Here is a 23,087-nt window from a genome sequence, read left to right on the forward strand (position 1 = left end):
GTCTCGATCTCCTGACCTCGTGATCCGCCCGTCTCGGCCTCCCAAAGTGCTGGGATTACAGGCTTAAGCCACCGCGCCCGGCCCAGAATTCCTCTTAACCCTGATGCTTGCTGTTAGTAATTCCCTATCCACTGACCCCCACCCTGCTCCTTGGTTATACATTCCCACTGGCCCATGCTGTATTTGGAGTTGAGCCCAATCTCTCTCCCCGACTGCAAGACCCCATTGCAGGGGTCTTTATACCTATTGCTATGATTCTGAATTAAGTCTTCTTTACTGTGCTTTAACAAGTGTGCTGATTAATTCTTTCTTTAACACAGCTGAAGTAATAGAGACATTAACCCGCATTCTCTCAGCACCAAGCAGGAAAGGAAATGTATGCTTCAGCCCCCTAGCAGCAGCAGACGCTGAGCTGGCACCCAGTACCCTTTACAGGAAGCCCAAGGTTAATTCTCCATCCTTCATGGAGGGAGTTGAGGGCGCCAGGATGGTGACAGGAGTTCCGGGAGCAGGAACCAAGAAGAAGTGCCTGGACTCCATCAATCTGACCTCAGTCACCCTGGGACGGGGGGAGAAAGGGATAAGTGCCCAGATCCCAGAGCTCAGACCTGATGAATGGGGACAGCAGTTTCAAGATACACATTTCTGAGAAGCTTCTTCCTCTGACTCTGAGTCCTGACTCTCCTCAATAAATGGTTTGGGGCTAAGCCATCCTCTTGAACTCCCCTTGCTGTGCCATCATGGAATGGTGTTTCTGGGATGTCTCTTTCCCATTCTCTGATACTTTGTTTTATCTCAGTGCATGTAAGACTTGGCTTCCCCAACTAGACACTAAGAGCCTTCAGTTACCCTTGACCTCTCAATTACTTACTGTGAATCCTGGAGTCAAGCACCATCAGCTCTGAGTCTCAACAAGCTCATCTGTGAAACAGGCAAAATAACCTCTGCTCTGGCTAGTCACTGGGTTTCTGTGAACATGAAATAAGCAGCTTCTTGTGAGATCATCGTGACAGTGCAAGAGGTCCTTGGGTCACTAGAAATGTGCAGTTAGGACCCTTGACCTTATTGGAAACTGAGGAAGGCAGTAAAAGTGTCAATGACATGATCCTTCTTTCTTCTGAAAGATTCCCCTGGTCTGAGACAACCTACCAACCCCAAGACCTCAATTTTATATTTTATTTTTTTGTAACTCTTAACCACCATATGCAGCACAGTAGTAGTAATCATCATTATCATCATCTAAATAATATGAACTATGCATTGAATACTTATGTCCCAGACAATATGCTAAGTACTTCTTGGAGGAGGAAACCAAGAAACAGATAGTTTGAGCAAGGAACCCATGGTCATACAGTTAGAATGAGCAGCGCATGACCTGGGAAATGCCCAGCAGCAATAGCAGAAAGCAGGTAGAAAACACTACATTGCACATTTTTGTGTTGTCCTCCTGAAGCCTAGCACAATAGCACTGGCCTGTGTTTGAGAGAACACTTGGTACCTTAAGTGAAGATACCAGAAGTTATCACAAGCTCCAGATTTTAGACCTACCTCTGCCACTGGTTAGTCATAAGACTTCAGCAGATCACTTTACCTCACAGAGTTTGGCGTCTCCCATGTAAATAAAGATAGTTCAGGGGGTTCCTGTGACTAGAGGTGAAATAATATGTGTGCAAGTGTGTCATAAACATGAAGGTTTTAGAAAGTAATGTTAGTATTAAGTATCACCATTAGCAACAATACTAATAACAGCTGGCATTTTTTGAATACTCACCATGCACCAAACATTGATCAAAAAATAATTCATTTAATCCTTAGAACAACCTTAAGACATAATTAACTCTAATTGGTTCCGTTAAACAAATGAGAAACTTAGTCATAGAGAGATTATGTACTCTGCCATACTAATATGCCATGCTGATTATTAGTATGAAACTTGAGACTGGGCTGAAAAGTAGATGCCTATTTGGATTATTAATTACACTTTCAGTTTGGGCACATCAGTCTACCAGTCTACCATCTGCTCATCTATCCAAGTCTGTTTTTTTGGAATGAGTCACTTACATGGTATCCACCAAACTAACACTATCTTGAGCAGGAAATAAGGGAACACTAAAGATTGGCAAGAGATTTCTGAGGTGATAAGAAGGTGAAGTTGCCGATGGACTGGAATTGCTCCTTTCTTTTATTCTTTGTAGTAGAATCTGTACTTTGTTTTCTCTCTGAAAAACAAAGATAGCCCAGACATTTACGGAGCTGGGGATTTCTCCAGATTTCATCCAAGAAAGTAAAGAGCATGTTGTAAAATTTGCTCAGTGCTCTGGGCCTGTTGTGACCTCCTCACTGAGACTTCAAACCAGAAGGTGACAAGAGGGTCAGCCTCCAAATGGGAACACACACACATGCACACACACACACATTCTTTCTCTCACTCTCAAACACACACAACCTCCAGCTCTTCTTATACCTTCTAACAACAGAGGAGCTAGCCACTGTCAGAAAAAAATATATAAAACTCTGCAAAGCTTCCTTTTAAGCCATTTGAAGGGGGGAAAATAAACAGTGTTGGGTCACAGGATTGGATTTGTATTTGTAACAGGTAGACACTCACCTCACTGGCCTTAGGCAAGAGGGATCTGAGGACACATGGTGGATCACTATTAGGGAGTGTGGTTGCTTGTACCTGAACTGATGATACACAGCTAGACTCAGGCTCAGTTTGAGAGTGGTCTTGGATGACGTTTATCAGTCACCTACAGAGCAGCAAACTCAGCCCTAAAGATCTTGGATCTCCGTGGTGACCATTTGACTTTTGATATGAATTTGAAGACAGAAGGCCATGAAAGTTTGATTTAGCCCATTTGTGGAGAAGTCTCATGAAGCATATTTGAGGGTTCCAATACAATTTTATTTTAGCCAACTGAGATCTCTTTAACACCTTGCATTCTCTTGTCTGAACACAATGGGTTCTCCCCAGGTGCTTTGAAGTTTTCACACCACTTTCACATTAGCAGTTATCATTTAAGATTTTTTAAAAAAAGGGCAGAGATTTTTGGAAACTGAAGGCATAGACAGCTAAATTGCCTGAGGGCACTTGGCTATTAAGAAGTAAGCTGGGGTTAAATCCAAGTCTTTCAGTTACCAAGTGTTTTATTCCCTGGACTCAGGAATAAAGAAGAAATTCTTAAAATAAGTAAGAAGTCATCCCCAAGCATAGCTTAAGGCTTCATTCATAAAGCTGGCTTCTTGTCCTGGGTCTTCTGACTCACTGTTGATGGTGCACCATTTTCTTTCCTTTGCAGGTCCCCCCACACTTTCTTCATCTTCAGATGTGTACCTGAGAAGGGCAGTGGTCATAGTGGTCATGTGATGGGAGGTGTTTGGTTAGGGATGGTGCAGACATTTCACGTTAGTATGCACTCTGACCCATTGTTAGTATTTGCCTAAAGAAATAAGTAAAAACAATTGTCAGGATGAATCCCAGTTTAGGGGAAAGAGGTCTCTAATGCATCCCTTGCCTGTGGCAAGGGAGTGAAGAGTTTTAGCATTCAGGATACTCCAAGACATCATTCCATGGAACATTCTTGGAATGTTCTGAATTTCTACTTCAGTGGAAAAAGCAAACACACATAAAGTACATCTGCATTCACTGCCCACCACTTGGTTTTGTTTTCCAGGTGCGATTTGAAGGATTGACAGGAAATGTGCAGTTTAATGAGAAAGGACGCCGGACCAACTACACGCTCCACGTGATTGAAATGAAACATGATGGCATCCGAAAGGTAAGATCCACCTTCACTTCCATTCTGCAGAGAGGAGAGGCTGAGCAGGGACTCTGGACAGAGCTGAGGGCCTGTGAGTCTACCTTTTCTGGGCTGGATCTTTGAAGAAACTCAGACAACACAGACTCTGGACTTGGCTCTGCCACTAACCAGTTGGGACATTGGGCAAGTCTCGTTCTTCCTCTGAGAATCCATTCATTCATCTGTAAAATGGAGATTAAAAAATCTCTACATTTATCCCAGGATGCTTGTGAAAATCCAAGGTAGAGGAAAGCACTTCTAAAACACAAAGTAATTGATGCGTATAAAATGCCACTGCTATTCCTGAGGGATTCCAAACCAATAACTCGAGAATGATGATTACTGATGAGGTGAACCATCTTTTCCTAATCGATACTTGGTCATATCCGCTCTATTATTTACACAAAAGTAAGGGTGAAAATATATGTTTACATATTTGTATAATGTATGATATGTTTGCCTATGAAAATTCTTAGAATAGCATTCAAATCCTTGGAATAACATTTCAAATTCTACCAGAACCTATGTGCCCAGGCCTCTGCCAATTTCTTCAAACTTAACCCTTGGTACTTCCTTCATCTCTCCACTCCAGTCATTCTGTTTGTCTTTCATCTCCCTGAATACACCATGTTCTTTCTTTTTTTTTTTTTTTTGAGACGGAGTCTTGCTCTGCCACCCAGGCTGGAGTGCAGTGGCCGGATCTCAGCTCACTGCAAGCTCCGCCTCCCGGGTTTATGCCATTCTCCTGCCTCAGCCTCCCGAGTAGCTGGGACTACAGGCGCCCGCCTCGTCGCCCGGCTAGTTTTTTGTATTTTTAAGTAGAGACAGGGTTTCACCGTATTAGCCAGGATGGTCTCGATCTCCTGACCTCGTGATCCGCCCGTCTCGGCCTCCCAAAGTGCTGGGATTACAGGCTTGAGCCACCGCGCCCGGCCCACCATGTTCTTTCGTATCATTGAGCCTTCATACATGTTTCCTCTGCCTGAGACTTCCTCTACCCATCTCCCTCCTCTTGCCTGCCAATCCCTACTCAGCCTTCCACACTCAAAGTAAATGTCATTCCCCAGGGAAGCCTTCTCTGGCCTTTCTTGTTATGCCTCATGGAAGCCTCTACTTATCTGCTCATGGTCTTCATCACATTTCTAATTCCTTTTGGTGGCATAGCCTAATGACTGGGAGGTATTGTACAGAATAGAGCATAGAGCTGGTAGGGTGTCATGGATCAGAATGCTGGCTCTGGAATCCTCAACACTGAATCCTGGCTTCAGCACTTACTAGTCTGGGATTCCGGATAATTTATTTGAGCTCTTTGTTCCTTAATTTTCTTATCTGGTAAGTGGTGATCACCTTAACCATGCCAACTTCATAGGGTCATTGAGCGGATTAAATAACCTAAGAGTGTGCAAAAGTTCTAAGTACTGGGCCTGGCCCATTGAAAGTTGGGTCTTAATCTCTCAGACTTAATGCTCTCTATGCCTGTGCTGTCAGATACCCTTGCCACTCTCCATATGTGGCTATTTAAGTTGAATTTTAAATAAATTACAATTTAAACGTCAGTTCTTCAGTTGTACTATCTACATGTCAAGTACTCAGTAGCCACATGTGGCTAGTGGCTACCACATCAGGCAGCACAGATGTAGAACATTTCCATCACTGCAGAAAGTTCTGCTTTAAAGTTCTCTTTGTACACTCTTCATCCTCACCTCCCTTAAACCTGTCTTCTCTGCTCTTGTGTATAGAACTGCATCTTCTATCTCATAGCCAATCTTAACTCATCTCATTCATTACAGCTGTTAGTTGCCTATTGCTACCGTAATAAATTACCACAAACAGTGACTTAAAACAACACAGATTTATCGTTTCACAATTCTGTAGATCAGAAGTCTGACTTGAGTTTCACTGGACTAAAATCAAAGTGTTGGCAAGACCATGTTTCTTCCTGGAGGCTCCAGAGTTGAATTTGTTTATTTGCCTTTTCTAGCTTCTTAAAGACCACCTATATTCCTTGGCTCCCATGTTACGGAGCTTTCTCCATATTCAAAACCAGCAATGTTACACCTCTCTGACCCTTCTTCTATCATCACATCTTCTCGCTAACTACAGCCTTCCAGAGCCCATCTCCCATCTCTGACTGGGAGATTTCCTCCTTCAGGAATCAGCTACAGTAACCTGCCTTAACTTACAGCAGGTACCAAATAAGGGCACCCTATTTGGCTATGAACGTAGCCACTGGGAACGTAACCACTTTTCAGCAAACTTTTGGCATGCTGATTGTACACGAACACTCTTTCTGGGCTTAAAAACCCTTGAAAATAACACTTATCCAGAAATAGTCCAAATCTGAGTTCATTTTTGTTGTCCCCTGGTCTTCTGATTTCTGCTGCTGGAGAAGACATTTGCTAGGTCACTTAGGTCTTATAACCCTCAATTTTCAAATCTGTAAAACGGGCACAGACTATGTCTACATTAGTGCCTGATCACTGCTCAGTGAATATTACCTGTGTTAGTGGTTATTAACAGCTATGGTAAATGTTGAAGAGGTAGCACACGGCTGAAATCTGGAGAACACTGAGGTGGCTTGTTTATTTATTTCAAAGTATTTAGCAGCTGCTGTTAAGAGTACTGCCTCTGGAAGGGACATCAAATATGTGACCACCTCCCCAAAGCCATTTTCCTTTCAGATTTATTTATTTATTTATTTATTTATTGAGACAGAGTCTTGCTCTGTTGCTCAGATGGGAGTGCAATGGCATGGTCTTGGCTCACTGCAACCTCCACCTCCCGGATTCAAGCAATTCTCCTGCCTCAGCCTGCTGAGTAGTTGGGATCACAGGCACCTGCCACCACATCCAGCTAATTTTTGTATTTTGGATAGAGACGGGGTTTCACCACGTTGGCCAGACTGGTCTCAAACTCCTGACCATGTGATCCACTCACCTCAGCCTCCCAAAGTGCTGGGATTACAGGCGTGAGCCACTGTGCCCAGGCTTTTTTTTTTTTTTCCTTCCTTTCTTTTTTGAGGCAGGGTCTCACTCTGTCGCCCAGGCTGGAGTGCAGTGGTACAATCATAGCTCACTATAACCTCAAACTCCTGGACTCAAGTGATCCTCCCACCTCAGCCTCCCAAAGTGCTGGGATTACAGGCATGAGCCACTGTTCCCAGCCCCTTTCTTTCAGATTCTGAGAACTGATGGTGTCACCCCCTGCCTTGAAAATGAAAACATAGATGTTGTAGCCTTTTTGTGTAAGGCCAGAACAGGCAAGCCTATTGCTCCTAGAGAGAAAAGTGTTGACCGTAGACCTGAGCTGTTCTTCAGAATCCTCAAAACGGCCTTTTGCCCTCAGGGGAAAAAAAATTGCTATTTCCTGGATAGAACAAATTGGCATTTCTACATTGTATGTGAGTAGTTATGTGTTTGCCGTAATTAAAATATGGATGTTGAACTGTTTTCCCCAACTCTGGAGTAGTGGATTAGCTTAAAATATAGCCAGATTATTTTCTACACGTTAGTGGTCACTGGATATATTGGGGATATAGTGAGGGTGCAACAAGTAAGATAGAAGCCAGAGACTTCTACCCCATTTTTGCCATCATCCAGCTGTGTGGTCTTCAGCATATCTCATAGTCTCTCTGGGTCTCTAAAATAAATGAGAGACATTGAGCTGTACAAACCCTAATTCCTCTCAAATCTGACACCTTGGATATCAGTGCCATGTGCTGCATTTTTACCATCCTCTCCTTGGTCACGTTGTTCTTCTCCTGGCTGGACTTTGACTTCCTCTGTGAAAGTAGAGTTTCCATTGGGGCCTTCATCAATTGACAAACTGTCCTTTGGTGTGAAATTCCCCAGTTGTTACTCCCAGAACCAGAGGTCCCAGCCCTTTGAGTTGACCCTAACTATTGCCCAGAGACTGCTGGGAGAGTTTTTATCTCTTCAAGACTTGCTCTTCATCAAGAACTTCTCAGAAGTGGAGGCACTGTAGCAAGATTAATGGTTCTCAAGCCTCAGCAAATAGAAGAATTACTGGGAGGCCTTATTTAAAATGCAGATTCCTGAGTCCCAGCCCCTGGGTACTCTGCTTCTGGAGAACACAGATGAAGCCTAGGAATCTGCACTTTCTTGAATCCTCCTCTCCAACCTGCAGATTTTCTGGTTGGTGCTCTAAAGGGTTTGATAAGAGTCACTGGCAACTACCAAGGAAAGAAGATGGAAGTAAAAGAAATATAATATAATGTAATAAATATAATATACAAAAAAGAAACACTGACAGAATGAATAAGAGCTTGGGCTTTAGAGGCAGAGAGACCAGGATTTTAAGTCTCTGCTTTAGTCTTTACTAGGCACATGACCTTGAACAAATTATTTAGCCTCCCTGAACGTCATTACATCATCTCTAAAAGGGTGATAATACTCTTTTGCCTCCCAGGATCATTGTCAGGATTGAATAAGACAATGCCTGTTACCCCACTGCTTGTAGTAAGGGATTCAGAAAAGTAGCACCTGGCATGTAGTGGACATTCAGCCCACATTTGTTTGCCTGTTTGTAGTTTTAAACTCCCTTCCATAGGCCACAGGGATTTTATATCAGCATTGTATTTGGGCGAGTCAGGCTGTGTAAGCCTGTGGAATGGATAAATCAGCAAAGAGAAATAACAGAGTACCTTAAAATCCAAGAGCAAATGATGTGCTTTGGTTTTCAGATCCCGGGGCTGTTTTTAAACTTACCTTCCAACGGCCAAATCCTTTCTTAGAATGTGGGCTTCAACATCCTTTGTTTATGGGGGATCTGCCTTTCGGAAAATCAATTCCTCACATCTGTGGCTTCAGGCTCTTTGCTCAAACAGCCTCCTAACAAAATAATTTCTCTGATTTTCAAGGGTGACCTAGTTGTACTGATTTCAGTGAGCATTACATGGCCTTACCTGATTGTGTATAATAAAAAGGAGCTGTTTTTTCCAGATTTGGGGCCTCAGAGAAACTCTCCTGATCTTCAGGCCTATTTCGTGTTCACCCATGTGCCAATACACCCTGTAGGTGCCTGGATACAATTTGACATCCCACTGAAATGTGTGTGTTCTAAGCATCCATTCATCATAAAGTTTAGGGGCTTCAGATACCAGGATGGGTACTTGCTCTACTAAAACGGGATCCTTAGGAAATCCCACTCAGGGATACCACTTCACTATAGGGTACTGATTTAGGGTCTCTATCTGAATAAAATATCTTATCAAAATCCAGTCGCAAACTCTGATAAATGACTGCCCAGTGGAGAAGTTTAGGGGAAATTCTCTTACATTTTTCATCGGAGAACTGGTATTGTTGATTCAACCATCTTTTCCCATCACCATTGTTCCTATAGCAATTTTTAGACTGGGTGAAGGCACCTACTTCTCATTTCAATTTGATTTGAGTGGCCCTGCCCTGCCCCAAGTTTGTTATCCCCACTTCTGACCCTGTGTATAACTAGAATGAAAAGACTGGGCAGGAAACAAGACTAAAGGGACACAAAGTCCTGCTGATATCAAAAGTAATGTTCTAAAGTCCCAAAGAATTTATAGCTTCCCATTCCATATGCTTTTTGGAAGTTTTGCTTTAAATCCTTGTTACCCAGTTTTGACCATACTGAATCACGTTATAGCATCAGATATAAATGTAGCATCTCAGATATAGCCTCAACCCCACCACCTCTCTCCATTTCTACTGCTGAGCCCAGAGCCCAGGCCACCTTCCACACACCACGCAGTAGCCTCCTTACCAGTCACAAGTCTTGCTATGTTCTTGTCCCTCTACAAGGCTACTTTTCCACCACAAGAGCTAGGACAATAATTTTCAAATATATATCTGGTTATACGGCTCCTTTCCTTAAAACTTTTACCACCTTCCTGTTGCCAGTAAATATACAGCGTGGCCCTCAGAGCCCTCAATGCTTCTTCCCTGTGGCATCAGCTCTCACTTCTCTTTCTCTAGCTCATTTCTCTGCAGTTACACTGGTATCTTTGCATTCCTTGAGCACAACCTCACACTTGCCTCAAGTCACTTGCATATGCTATTCCTTTACCTGGCATTTTCTATCACTATAGTTTCATGTACTGTGTGCCTCCTTGTCATTCAGGTCTCAGTCCAAGTGAAGCCACCTTGGAAAGGACGTCCTTGACCAAGCATTTTTAAAGTCACTCTCACCCAGCACACAGTCACAGTTTCCTTTTTATTTGTACTTTTCACGGTGCTTATTCCTTCTGATATATTTTTGTTGGTTGATTGATCTAGATTGAGGTTGGCAAACTTCTACCTACTGGCCAAATTCATCCCACCATCTATTTTTGTACCGCCCATGAGCTAATGGTTACATTTACATTTTTTAATGATTGTAATAAATCAAAAGAAGACTATTTTGTGACATGTAAAAATGAGAGATTAAAATTTCAGTGTCCATAAAGTTTTTCTGGAACATAACTATGCTCATTTGTTTATATATTTTCTATATCTGCCTCTGCATGACAACAACAGAGATAAGTAGTGGCAACACAGACTGTATGATCCACAAAGCCAAAGATATCTACTCTCTGGCCCTTTAGGATAAAGTTTGTCAACCCCTGGTCTGGATATGTATTTTCTTCATACTCTTGTACCTCCTAAATGTTCTAAAATGCCAGCTGTCTAAAAGCAAGGACCATTATTTGTATTTTTATTATATTCACAGTGCCTAGAATATACTGACACAGAATAAGCACATATAAATAAAAGGTTGTTTATTATATGACTGGGCAGCTTATCAAATGTTTCTGGGCAATCAGAGAGCACACTACGCTAGCCCATACTTCAAAAGATCTGCCAATAAGCAAGGGGGAAAAATGTCTGCAAATTTAATAAAATAACACCTCAAGCAGAACTCAGATAAAGTTACACATACACTTATTAACTTCGAATCTTTTAAGTGTGTTAATTTAGATAATCCTAGGTGCTGTAACAGATAAACTCTGAAATCTCAGCTGTTTAAGGCAAAAGACGCTTTTGTTGTTGTTGTTCACTCAGTGACCACTTTTTTGGCTGAGGGTTCTGGCTAAGACTCAGGCTCATGGCCCCTCCACTGTCTACTTGGGTCTTTCTGGATTTCAACATCCAGCTAACAGATAGGAATGAAAGAAAATGGCAACTCTGCTGGAGATTTTTGGGGCATCAGCCTAGAAGAGATGCATATCACTTCTGTTGTATTCCATCAGAATACAGCCAGTTACGTGGCTCAACCAGAGGTAAAACAAGTTGGGAAATGTCATTGCTGGCTAGGTAGCCACTTTCCACCAACATCTCTACACCATGGAAGCAAAATGAGAATGCCCGGGAGTCAGCTAATTATCTTGGCCACAATAGACAACTTAGTCTTTAAAAATTGATTCTAAAGGATCTTATTTTTTGAGGTGAGGGGCTGTGGTTTCAGAGGCAGCCTGGAGATACCAATTTCTGAATTTGATTTGATGACTGTGCAATGTAGATCAATTGAATTTTCAGTTCTATGATCATCTCCTTTTAAGACTTTATCCACTTAAAAAATCTGATCTATCATCTAGATTCATTTTTACATTTAAAGAATCTTTAGAGGTAGATGGAAAACAAGGAGATCAAAAATTATAACTGGCCCCAGGAGAAGCCCTCTCACTGTCAGAATTGTTTAAATCCTCTCCTGACTGGTGGGCCCCAATCTTTACTAACTACTAGCTGATTTACTTTTAGATAGAATCAAAGTTCCTGCATATCCTCAGTAGAGAATCAAAGTGCTGTATAATAATCCAACCATTTCCCAAAGAAAGGAAAATGTGCTCTTATCTCCAAAGTGCAATGTCTCTTCAAAAATCTTTACCAGCTTTCTTTTCATCAAACTGTGGAACCAGATTTCTCAGTATACTAGCTTACATGAGGCATAGGCATGAGACTGAGCATCACTCAGCTCACTGACCCTGGCAATATTATGTTTTATCTCCCTATAAAAGAGTTAGAAATAAAATAGGTTTGTTTACAATTTCTAACTATTCTACTAGCTTTTGATATGAAAGTACCTAGCATATAAGCCAAGTTATACAATTTTTTTTAGAGATCCCAATTTAACAGTAGTGCTATAATTAATAAGTAGTGCTAGCTTTGAAGGACCACTATCCTTAAAATTTTAAATATCTTTCTAAGCCATATACATCTGTCTTACACTGATTCATCTTGCTTTTTTTCCTTATCTTGTGTGAAAACCTTGGGATTTTACAGCAGTGTTTTATAATTTTTGAACCACTTACCCTGAACATTCTATATGTAAAGAAGGGTTATATTGTCAAGTGAATTTCAAAATGCTCCATAATACATGCTTCTTTTGCATATAATGTTCAATAGCAAATTGAAAACGGACATGTCTTGTAGTATAGAAACCTGTTAACCTTCAACTAGGCATTACCCTAATGAATATCATTTTTTAGCTTACTGACAATATGAACCGTGCACTATGCTAATTGTTTTACATGCTTTAACTAATGTAGTTCTCACAGCAGCCCATGAGGCAGGTACTATTGTTATATCGACTCTACAGATCAGGGACTGAGGACTACAGAGGTCAGGTAACCTGCTCAAGCTGACAGTTGGTAATTAGGAAAGCCTAGCTTTTAAACCAGGTCTGGCCTGAGGCCAGACACCAATATCTTGACCACTGGGCTCCCTCTTTTTTAAAATAATACATCTTAACACTCAGTGGCTTTTAGAGGAATTAGTTGCATGTCAAAGGAAGCAACTTCCTTTCTACTGATGGTTGTGCAGTTTGAGTAGGAATATTTAAACCTGTGGACTAATTGTGAAGAAGGAAGAAGAAAGAGAGGAAGAAAAGAAGGAAGGACAGGAGGGAGGAAGGGAGAAGGGATGGATGAGAGGGAAGAAAATGAACAAGAAGGAGGAGAAAGGGAAAAGAAAACAAACAAACAAAAACCTTAGCACCATCTATAGGGGGATAAATATTTGACAGATATTTTCCCAGGTTTGTATTGATTTTATTAAATAATATTACCTTTGAGGTCCACGAGACCTGGGTTCTATGTCCTGCCACTAATCTACTATATAACCTATTATTTTGTTAGATAATTTAATCTCCCTAAGCCTAAGTTTTCCCATCTGTAAAGCAGAGAAAAGAATCCTAAGCCTACCTGCACTATTTGCATAGTGTAAAGATGTTATAAAAGTACTGTGGATATTTTAAAAACAAAACAATACCCAAAAAAGCAGAAAACTTTACATCATAATATACTACAAGAGTGCTTTTAAACATCTATTTTTCAGCCAGAAGGCTCCTTGTAAAAGGCAACTCTCGAGGGGAATCCCAATAGGTGAAATAGATAAAAAGCAGAGCTGACCATTGGAGCAAGGATGAGGAAGCCAGAGCTCCCTCCTCTTCACTGCCCCTCACCACCTTCCATGAGTGGTGAAGGGCCCTACAAGTCTCTTAGGGTTCCCTAGAACACGGTCCTTGCAAAAGTGAGGGAACTGAGACTGTCTTGAGCAAATCCTGTGATCTCTGGGCCTCTGCTTCTCCCTGTGAAAAAGGAAAAAGTTGGACAAAATACTTCTTCAGTCCCCTTCCAGTTCTGACATTCTAGAAACATGGGTTTCTGGTTCTTCTGTCATTAGAGAGCAATGTCTCCTTCCACACTGACTAACAGCATCCCTCACAGGGAACATCATACACATGCCTGCACTGAGGGTAAACCTCCATGCAGTATCCTCAGAGACATGCTCCCCGTCAGACCTCTGAACTGTCTCAGCATCGATAGGGTGCACCGTGTGCATGCTGGGTCACTGCTATCTGGATGCGTTCATTCCCTCTACAAACATTTCCTGAGCTGCTTCTCTGGGAAAAAGATGTGCTGAACTAAGACAGGAATCCTGGAACAAGTATATTTATTTCAGTCTTGTCCGTGAGAAGCTCATAGCACCGTGGAGAGATGGGGACAGACACACAAACAGCTAGACCCAGGGCTCTAATCGGAACGTACACAAGGCACTCAGGGTTGTTTGGCAGCTCACTGGCATGTGGCAGGCACGGCCCTGGAGTTGGTCTCCCTGGGTCAGATCCTGGCTCCACAGCTACCCCGTGGCCTTGGGAAATTTACTTCATTTTCCACATCTCACTTTCTGCATACTTAAATTGAAAAGATAATTAACTACCCACTTTGCAGGTTTTGTGAGGATGAAAGGTTTTAAAACATGAAAAGCACTTTAGAAAGTCCCTGAAATGCAAGCCTTCAATAAATGATAACTAATATGATTTCAAGTCCAGAGCCCAGTTCCTTCTTAGGAAGAACAGCATAGTGGCTAAACGCAGCCTCTGCAGAGAGATTGTCAGGGTTCTAGGACAAGCTCAACCACTTTGCAACTGCTTCACCTTGGGCAAATTAACATACTCCCACAAGCCAGGCGAAATGGCATGAAAACTGTTGAACACTTAGCCTCTGACATAGCAAGAGCATCATCAGTGCTGGCAATTATTGTTGTTAATGGCTGCAAGATTACAGGAAAAACTATTTCCAACTGAAGGAACTGGGAAGGACATCAAGGTGAAGGTGACATTTCAGCTGACCATTTGGCAAGCACCTCAGTTTTTATGAGCCTACGCTGAGTTCTGGCTGTTGATAGACCTGTTCATCCTTCTGCGTTGCACTTCTAGTTCTCTTTCCTTTTTTCCTTTGTATCTAGAGCCAGTAAAATGATCACAAAACAAAACACAATTGTCTAAAGCAAATAGTGTTTAGAGACAGAGATAAAGAGAGACAAGTATAGGAGGCATAGCTTTAGGGTGTGTGAGTGTGTGTGGGTGTGTGTATTAGTCATGTCATTCTGCTGTTTCCAAACCTTCAGTGACCCCCTGTTGCCTAAAGGTGTAGTCTATACTGCTTAGCCTGGCCTTCAAAACCTCTGCTACCTATTCCCAGGTACCTACTGCCCTTTTGAGCTAACTCCATCTTCCACGCAGGACCCACAGAACTTAAACATCTGGTCAGATTCCTGTCTTCATATCTTGGCTCATATTCTCCCTAACCTGAAAGGTTTTGGTCCAGACTGTTCATCTCTCATGATCATAAGCCCTGATTCCTCCTGTTACATTTTTCCCTGCATAAGATCCCACACTTGGCTTTTGCTTCTCTGAACTCCTTAGGCCCACTCACTTGTCACTTCTGCGGTCATGTCATGTCTTCCCATGGTAGACCAGAGGCATTCTCAGAGTGAGGCCTATCTCTCAGATTTCTTTGCATCTCGTCAACCCTGCCTCACAACAGGCAACACTAATGTTTTAGCTCAGAGCCTTATGCACAATAGCAATTCAATTAATGTTTCTTGAAAGACCTTGGAAAATGAATTAGTATAAATAACCTACTCAAATTTGAAAAATTAATATTGTCAACCATAATTTTTAGGCACTCCTCTATACTATTATAATAGTCTATACTTGGAGACAGAAGAAATTCTAAAAAATAAAGGATAAACAACCATCCTAGGAAGTTAAATCTAGATGGAAAAATACTGTTAACCTAAAAATAAAGTAAAATAATGTAATGTTTAAATTATATGATTCCAACTATAGCTTGGAATGAGCTCACTGAAGGGCAGGATTAGTAGACATGGGGGAAAGAGGGGTTTGGCCCTGTGAACAACTGCAGGGAATTAAATCCCATGGTCCTGGCTTGCATTGTACCAAGCAGTCTGGCTGTGTAAACAGTTAAGCCCTTATCCCTTGGAGGGGGCAATTTCCAAACTGAACCAATTATTTTGGGGATTTTCCCTGGGGGCAAAATTGGGGGCACCTGTGCTTCTTATTGTTTCTGTTTACCAATAAATAATAAAAGCATTGTGCTTCTTATTGTTTCTGTTTACCAATATTTTAGAGCTCAGTGTGTCCAATTCTTCATGAGCTCCTTACTTTCCTGTCTCTAGTATTGACTGGGTGATCCAGAGCAGGCCAGTTCAGAGGAGGCTGGCCCACCTGACATCTCCACCCTCTTCTCATTAACAGATCGGTTACTGGAATGAAGATGATAAGTTTGTCCCTGCAGCCACCGATGCCCAAGCTGGGGGCGATAATTCAAGTGTTCAGAACAGAACATATATCGTCACAACAATCCTAGTGAGTACTCAGTCCTTCATCAAGGTTACCTGGGATTCAAGCTAGGCCAGCACAAGGGTTTTCCACCGGGACTGAAAGCTAGCCTTTCTTCTTGTCAAACTGTGTAATAGATAAAAGCAGCAAGTTGAAAAGGGAATGCCCTGAAAGTGAGAGGCTCTGAGTTTTCATTTTGTATCTCATAGTTTCACTCTCTCATCCTTTGCACCCTTGAGTGAGTTACTTACCTTCTCTTGAGCCAGCTTTCCCATATTTAAAAACATGAGGGTGACACTAAATTGTTCTGGTTTTCATCCATTCTCCCTCAAAAGAAGCCCTTTTCAAAGAAAGTCCAATACATAAAGTAGCTATAAGTGAAGATGCTGTAATTTTTGGTGACTGGTCATGAGAAACCTGGAGTCTGTTTAGAGTCTATTTCCCCTTCAAGATGACCCCAGAGGTATTTCCAAAAAATACAAAATCTCATGGAACATAATTTGAAAAGCTGTACGCCATATCTTAGTGATGAAACATTCTTATTTTAACAAAGTTTACTTCCTTAACCCTAGAAGCTTGTAATGGGCTAAGGAGTGAAGACATTTAGGAAGTGGATTGAGGGGCTAGAGAGCCTTCCCCAGTGTTAACCAAACGTGATATTATACCATGACAAAGTCCTCCCTACCCATAGGTGAACCCATAACCCACATTCTCCTATCTCCCCATTTCTCTTCCAGGAAGATCCTTATGTGATGCTCAAGAAGAACGCCAATCAGTTTGAGGGCAATGACCGTTACGAGGGCTACTGTGTAGAGCTGGCGGCAGAGATTGCCAAGCACGTGGGCTACTCCTACCGTCTGGAGATCGTCAGTGATGGAAAATACGGAGCCCGAGACCCTGACACGAAGGCCTGGAATGGCATGGTGGGAGAGCTGGTCTATGGAGTAAGTTCACTGCACGGCGGGAAATTAGAGGGCGGAGGCAGAGGGTTTGACAGGAAATCATTTGGTGGTTGGGTGGCCCTGCCCACAGATGTCTATGAAACCCTGTAATTGAGTGTTGTTGCTGCTGAACAGATGAGTCACCCAAAATCCAATTTCTTAAGACACTCTTTGTTCAGGTTACCGGTCCCAGCTCCCTCAATCCCACTCACAGTCTTGTGACTTCAGTTTGTTGTTGTCCAACACAGGGGACAGCATAGCTCCAAGATCAATTTTCTTGAGGCAGACTGCTGAGTAGCCTACAAAGAGTCACTTGTGGCTCTCTCAGTATCAGTTTATTCTCTGGTATTAGATGCATCTGGATCCAACCTAACTTTCTAGTTACTTGCCTCTCTAGTTTCCTGCCCTCTCATGAAATTTCCAATTCAGTCAAATGTCCCTCACTTACTCTGTTCCCTAGAGTGCTCCCTTCCATTCTCCACCCCTAAGATCCCACTCCTTCAAAACCTGTATCAAATAGTACTTTTTTCAGGGTGTTGTTTCTTTCTTCTCATAATAGGTATGAATGTCCCTTTTAATTGTTCTCGCCTTCCCCTATAGAATTTAGTTGCTGAGTTTTTTTAATGGCTTACTCTGCCTTATATAATGGTTATCTGTGTAACAGGGGTAGATCTATTTTATCTTTATAATGCTCATCACACTTGAAATAACTCCATGCACAATTGCTATAAAATCTTCAATAAATTACAGCAGTCTTGAAAAGCTGCTGAATGCCCCACACTGTTTTAAGCATTTAGGGAATTATTGAGAAGCAAAAGATTTGATCTTTTGCTTAATACTTTATGAGGTAGAAAAGACCCCATCTTTTAACATTTTGTGGGGTAGAAAAGACAATGTGAGAAAGTAGTAAAAGGTAGTATAGAATAAGCAGTCTACATTGTATGGCTCAGCTAAGGGCTAACTAGAGTTTGTCTAGCCCTCAGTGGGGATGTGAAACTTGAAAAATGTCCATATTTAAACAGACAGAGAGACCAGGCATGGCGGCTCATACCTGTAATCCCAGCACTTTGGGAGACCAAGGCAGGCGGATCACCTGAGGTCAGGAGTTTGAGACTAGCTTGGCAAACATGGTGAAACCCCATCTCTACTAAAAATACAAAAATTAACTGGGTGTGGTGGCGGGCACCTGTAATCCCAGCTACTTGGGAGACTGAGGTAGGAGATTCACTTGAACCCAGGAGGCAGAAGTTGCAGTGAGCCAAGACCATGCCATTGCACTCCAGCCTGGGTCACAAGAGCAAAACTCTGTCTCAAAAATAGTAATAATAAACAGATGAGAGAAAAGAAGCCCAGGAATTTTTAAAATATAAACAATAGGATGGTGGTGGAAATAAGTAAGGTGTAAGAGGAGAATGAGAAAACGCATGGTTTTTGTTGAGGACTTGGGTTGAAGAGTAGTCAGGGATGCATTTGAGTAAAAAATAACAAGAGGAAGAGTGTGGATGATTCAGTAGGCATTGGGAGATCACGAAGGTTATTTGAGTAGAGAGACAATAAAAGGCAATGGAAGAGGCCTCCAGCTGCCTTGTGCAGGGAAGGGACCAACATGGCTTCACTCACAGAAACTAAAGCATATGGCAAGCCCCAGGTCAATGTTAAGTGCTCATAAGGACAAGCAGCCACTGAGGAGGATGATAAATCTTCTTGTTTCATATCAGGGCAAGAGGAGCCATGATGGCCATGAGAGACATACAAAGGGAATTCAAAGAAGAAAAAGATGGAATAAAGGAAATCTTCCTCAGGGAGGTGGCTTTCGAGATGACATGTGAAGGTGGTTATTGAGTTGGGGAAAGGGATGTGCTTCTCCCCTTTCTTATTCCCTTTACCGCCTCTCACTTTGGGAAGCTCCGTGGACAAAAGGTAGAGAACTGGATGGTACATGCTGCATCTAGAGGCTGGTTTCCATGGGAACTCCCAACAAGCTCTTAAGGTCATCCCCATGGCAACTGCTGTGCACTTTTCACCTTCTCTAGCATTTATCTTCACCTTCACCTCATGTAATGTGGTTTGCTTGGTTAAAAGTCTGCAGTGTGGGCAGAACAATGCCAGGATCACCCCCAGTAGCCAACACAGCCGGCGGTGAGTCACTGGCACAGCAGGGCTCAGGCCAGCTGGAGTTACCTGTGGGTGCCTCAGCAGCCAGCCCTGCCCCAGTAGCCTCCTCTTTATCAGGCCTGTTCCTCTGCCAAGTAAAAAATGTGTTCTGGCTGGCTGTGGTGGCTCACGCCTGTAATCCCAGCACTTTGGGAGGCCGCAAGGTCAGGCGGGAGGATCAAAAGGTCAGGTGATCGAGACCATCCTGGCTAACACAATGAAACCCCGTCTCTACTAAAAATACAAAAAGTTAGCTGGACGTGGTGGCAGGTGTCTGTAGTCCCAGCTACTCAGGAGGCTGAGGCAGGAGAATGGCGTGAACCTGGGAAGCAGAGCTTGCAGTGAGCCGAGATCGTGCCACTGCACTCCAGCCTGGGCGACAAACAAGACTCTGTCTCAAAAGAAAAAAAAAACAAAACTGTGTTCTGAAGACTCTGTGATGGCCCCAATCAGATGTTCAGCCTTTCTTTTTAGTTTGGCTTTCCTTTTCTGTTCCCTTAGGGAAGAACTGAGTGATTTGGAGAAGCATCTCTCAACCACCAACCACTAGAGATCAGGAAAAATTCATCTGAAGGCCTCCAAATTTATTCTTTCTGTGGCTTTCTAAATAACTAAGTCAATCAGGGTCTCTCTTATCTTCCTTTTCCTCCCTCTTGTTCTCGTCAACAATGATAGTAGTCACATTTCATCGTGTGGCGTGTGCCAGGTGCTATGCTGAATACTTTACTCACATTCTTTCATTTACTCTGCATATCGGCTCCATGAGGTGGGTAAGATTACTGTTTACATTTTATAGATGAGGATACTGAGGGCCTCTACATTAGATAATTTGGCAAAGGAAACACAGCGAGTGAAAGCAGAGTCAGAACATGCAGCTCTGGCTTTTGTACTCCACGCTGGGACATACTGCCTCTGTAGAAATCACACCATCCAAATGCTAGGCGGTAAAGCCAATATTAACTGAGAGAACAGCAAATGTCTGCATTTGCAGATGCCATATGCTGCAAATGAAGTTTCTGCTCCTCACATGGTGTATCTTGGTGCCTCCTTCACAGCTGTCTTTCCTGTCTGTCCTTTGTCTTGGTGAAGCAGAAAGAGAATGAGCTTTGCAGACAGACACCTGGATTTGAGTTCAACTCTGCCAACTTGCTGGCCACATGACTTCTCTGGGGCCACCCCTGTGAAACAAGGAGCATGAATTCTTCACCACAGGCTGTGATGGGGAATATTCATCTATGCAGTGCCTGGTCAGAGCAGATCTCCATTTCTGATAGTTTTATTCACTTTATGCTTTTTTCTACCACATGAAAACTATATGCTGTTTTCCCAGGATAGTTTCTAGATGTCACATATTTTGTTTTGGGATCTGCTAGGTCAGTGATTCTAGAGGTGTGGTCTCTGGACCAACAGCATTAGCATCACCTGGGAACCTATTAGAAATGCGGATTCTCACATCTCACCCCAGGCCCACTGAATCTAGAAATTCTGGCGTGTGTCTTTAAAAGCCCTCCTGGTGACTCTGCTACACACTCAAGTTTGAGAACCATTGTCACAAGATGTCAGTTTAAGAAAGTAATTTTGAGTGCTCACACTTCACAGTACTCTCATGTATTTTGAATTATCTTGACCCTCACAAAACAAGACTGTGAAATTGGTAAAACAAGAATTATTATGCCTGTTTTTAAAATGAGGAAATTGACATCCAAAAAGACAACGGTTTCATTTGAGGCAACAGAATTAGCGAGTTGTAGAGAAGAGCAGTCCGGTGTGAAATCCGCTGTGAACTCCACTACCCAGTGAAGCTCCAGTGAGAACCTCAGTTATTGGTGGTGGAAATCAATTTCTGAGGCCTCTCAGTCGATACTAACCAAGCTAAAATACTACTGCTTTGCACAAACAACCTTCCCTCCCTAGACATGAGTTTCTTATCTGTAAAATGAAGTAATTGAACTTACCATCTCCCAGTATGTGTGTATCCTGCATACATGGGTACCTCTTGATACTTAGGAAGGTGAATGACCTATGGCCAAATAGTTCTGGAAATGCTACATTCTACTTACCACTCTTGGAAATTCTCAGTGCATTGTGGTCATGTAAACGTTCTGGGAAGTCCTGCCCCCAACATGTTTATTTTTATGTTATTTTCATGTTATTGACCATCCTTCCAGAAATAATGTTCTATTGAACACATTTTTTAACTACAAAATGAACTAAGCTTTAGGACAATATGGAACAGGCCAAGTGCGGTGGCTCACACCTGTAATCCCAGCACTTTGGGAGGCCGAGGCGGGCAGATCACTTGAGGCCAGGAGTTTGAGACCAGCCTGGCCAACATGGCGAAACCTCTACTAAAAATACAAAAAAAATTAACTGGGCATTATGACACATCCCTGTAATCCCAGCTACTCAGGAGGCTGAGGCATGAGCATTGCTTGAACCCAGGAGACAGAGGTTGCAGAGCCAAGATCACACCACTGCACTCCAGCCTGGGCATCAAGGCAAGACCCTGTCCCAAAAAAAAGGCAATATGGATCAATGATTTCCAGTCTATGATCTCTTATTAAATCACATTAGGAAGCATCCAACAAATCCTTGCAATATCATTTATCCCTTTCAGAGCTGGTCTTCATCCACCTCCCTTCTGGATAAGCTGTGGTCAATTCCTCCAAGTCGTTTCCATTAGTTTTCTCCCCCATTCTTTTTCTGTTGGTTTACAAACAAAAAAGTAAATACCTTCTCCCTTACAGTGTCTTGTTTGTAAAAATTATCAAGATTTATGCAGTGGGTATTAGGGGAAAAAACAGAATTACTGTGAAATTTACACCAGACTTCAAGTTGATTAATGGAAAGTTTCTTTCTACAAGTGAGAACTTAATTTATCCTGAAACCAGGATTTCTATTCCACTTAAAGCACCTTCTCAATAATCCCAGACAATGAAAGTAACCAGAGGAAATCTCTAAGCAACAGCCAGCTGGTGAGTGGGCAGGGCCCTGATCTGCACAGCATCTGTCACCAGCTTCACATCTGGACTGTTGTACAGCATAAGAGAAAGACATTTGCCTTGAACAGACCTGCATAGCATGTCTCTCATCTCAGAAATGAATGCCATGGCATCTGTCCTTGGAAATCCTCTTAGGTTTCCAGGATCTCTTGATCTCAGGCCAACAGGAGCAGTGGATTTCTATTGAGTAGATGCCAGTGCTTCTGCCATTGGAGAGAGGTAGGAAAGACAGGAGAGCAAGGCATGGTTGGTGATTCCATGTGCTGGGTGCCTAAGGATGAATATTTCTTTTTGTTTGTTTGTTTTAGTGTTTTGTTTTGTTTTGTTTTGTTTTTTTACAAAAGAAAAGGTTTAATTGGACTTATAGTTCTACATGTCTGTGGAAGCCTTGCAATCATAGTGAAAGGCAAGGAAGAGCAAGTCACATCTTACGTGGATGGCAGCAGGCAAAGAGAGAGCTTGTGCAGGAAAATTCTCCCTTATAATAAACATCAGATCTCGTGAGACTTACTATCACCAGAACAGCTTGGGAAAGACCTGCCCCAACGATTCAATTACCTCCCACTGGGTCCCTCCCACATGATATGGGACACAGCAAACCATATCATTCTGCTCCTGGCCCCTCCCAAATCTCATGTCCTTACATTTCAAAACCAATCATACCTTCCCAACAGTCCCCCAAAGGCTTACCTCATTTCAGCATTAATTCAAAAGTCTACAGTCCAAAGTCTCATCTAAGATAAGGCAAGTCCCTTCCACCTATGAGCCTGAAAAATCAAAAGCAAGTTAGTTGGCCAGGCACAGTGGTTCACACCTACAATCCCAGCACTTTGGGAGGCTGAGGTGACCGCATCACTTTAGGTCAGGAGTCCAAGACCAGCCTGGCCATCATGGTGAAACCTCATCTCTGCTAAAAATACAGAAGTTATCCAGGCATGGTGGTACAAGCCTGTGGCCCCAGCTACTCGGAGACTGAGGCAGGAGAATTGCTTGAACCCGGGAGGCAGAAGTTGCAATGAACCGTGATGGTGCCACTGCACTCCAGCCTGGGCAACAGAGTGAGACTCTGTCTA

General features: G+C 42.6%; 1 protein-coding gene across 2 annotated transcripts in view; it reads left to right on the forward strand.

Moving 5' to 3' along the window:
• Window positions 1–23,087, forward strand: part of GRIA1 (glutamate ionotropic receptor AMPA type subunit 1) — a 326,869-nt gene that overhangs the window by 193,053 nt on the left and 110,729 nt on the right. For both annotated transcript variants that reach the window (XM_033180678.1, XM_033180679.1), the window contains exons 8-10: window positions 3,675–3,779; window positions 15,834–15,944; window positions 16,655–16,861. In XM_033180678.1, the coding sequence (XP_033036569.1) occupies window positions 3,675–3,779; window positions 15,834–15,944; window positions 16,655–16,861 (423 nt within the window). The remainder of the gene's footprint in view (window positions 1–3,674; window positions 3,780–15,833; window positions 15,945–16,654; window positions 16,862–23,087) is intronic.

The sequence above is a fragment of the Trachypithecus francoisi genome, unplaced genomic scaffold (assembly GCF_009764315.1).
Source record: "Trachypithecus francoisi isolate TF-2019V2 unplaced genomic scaffold, Tfra_2.0 Lachesis_group2, whole genome shotgun sequence".
Lineage (NCBI taxonomy): Eukaryota > Metazoa > Chordata > Mammalia > Primates > Cercopithecidae > Trachypithecus > Trachypithecus francoisi.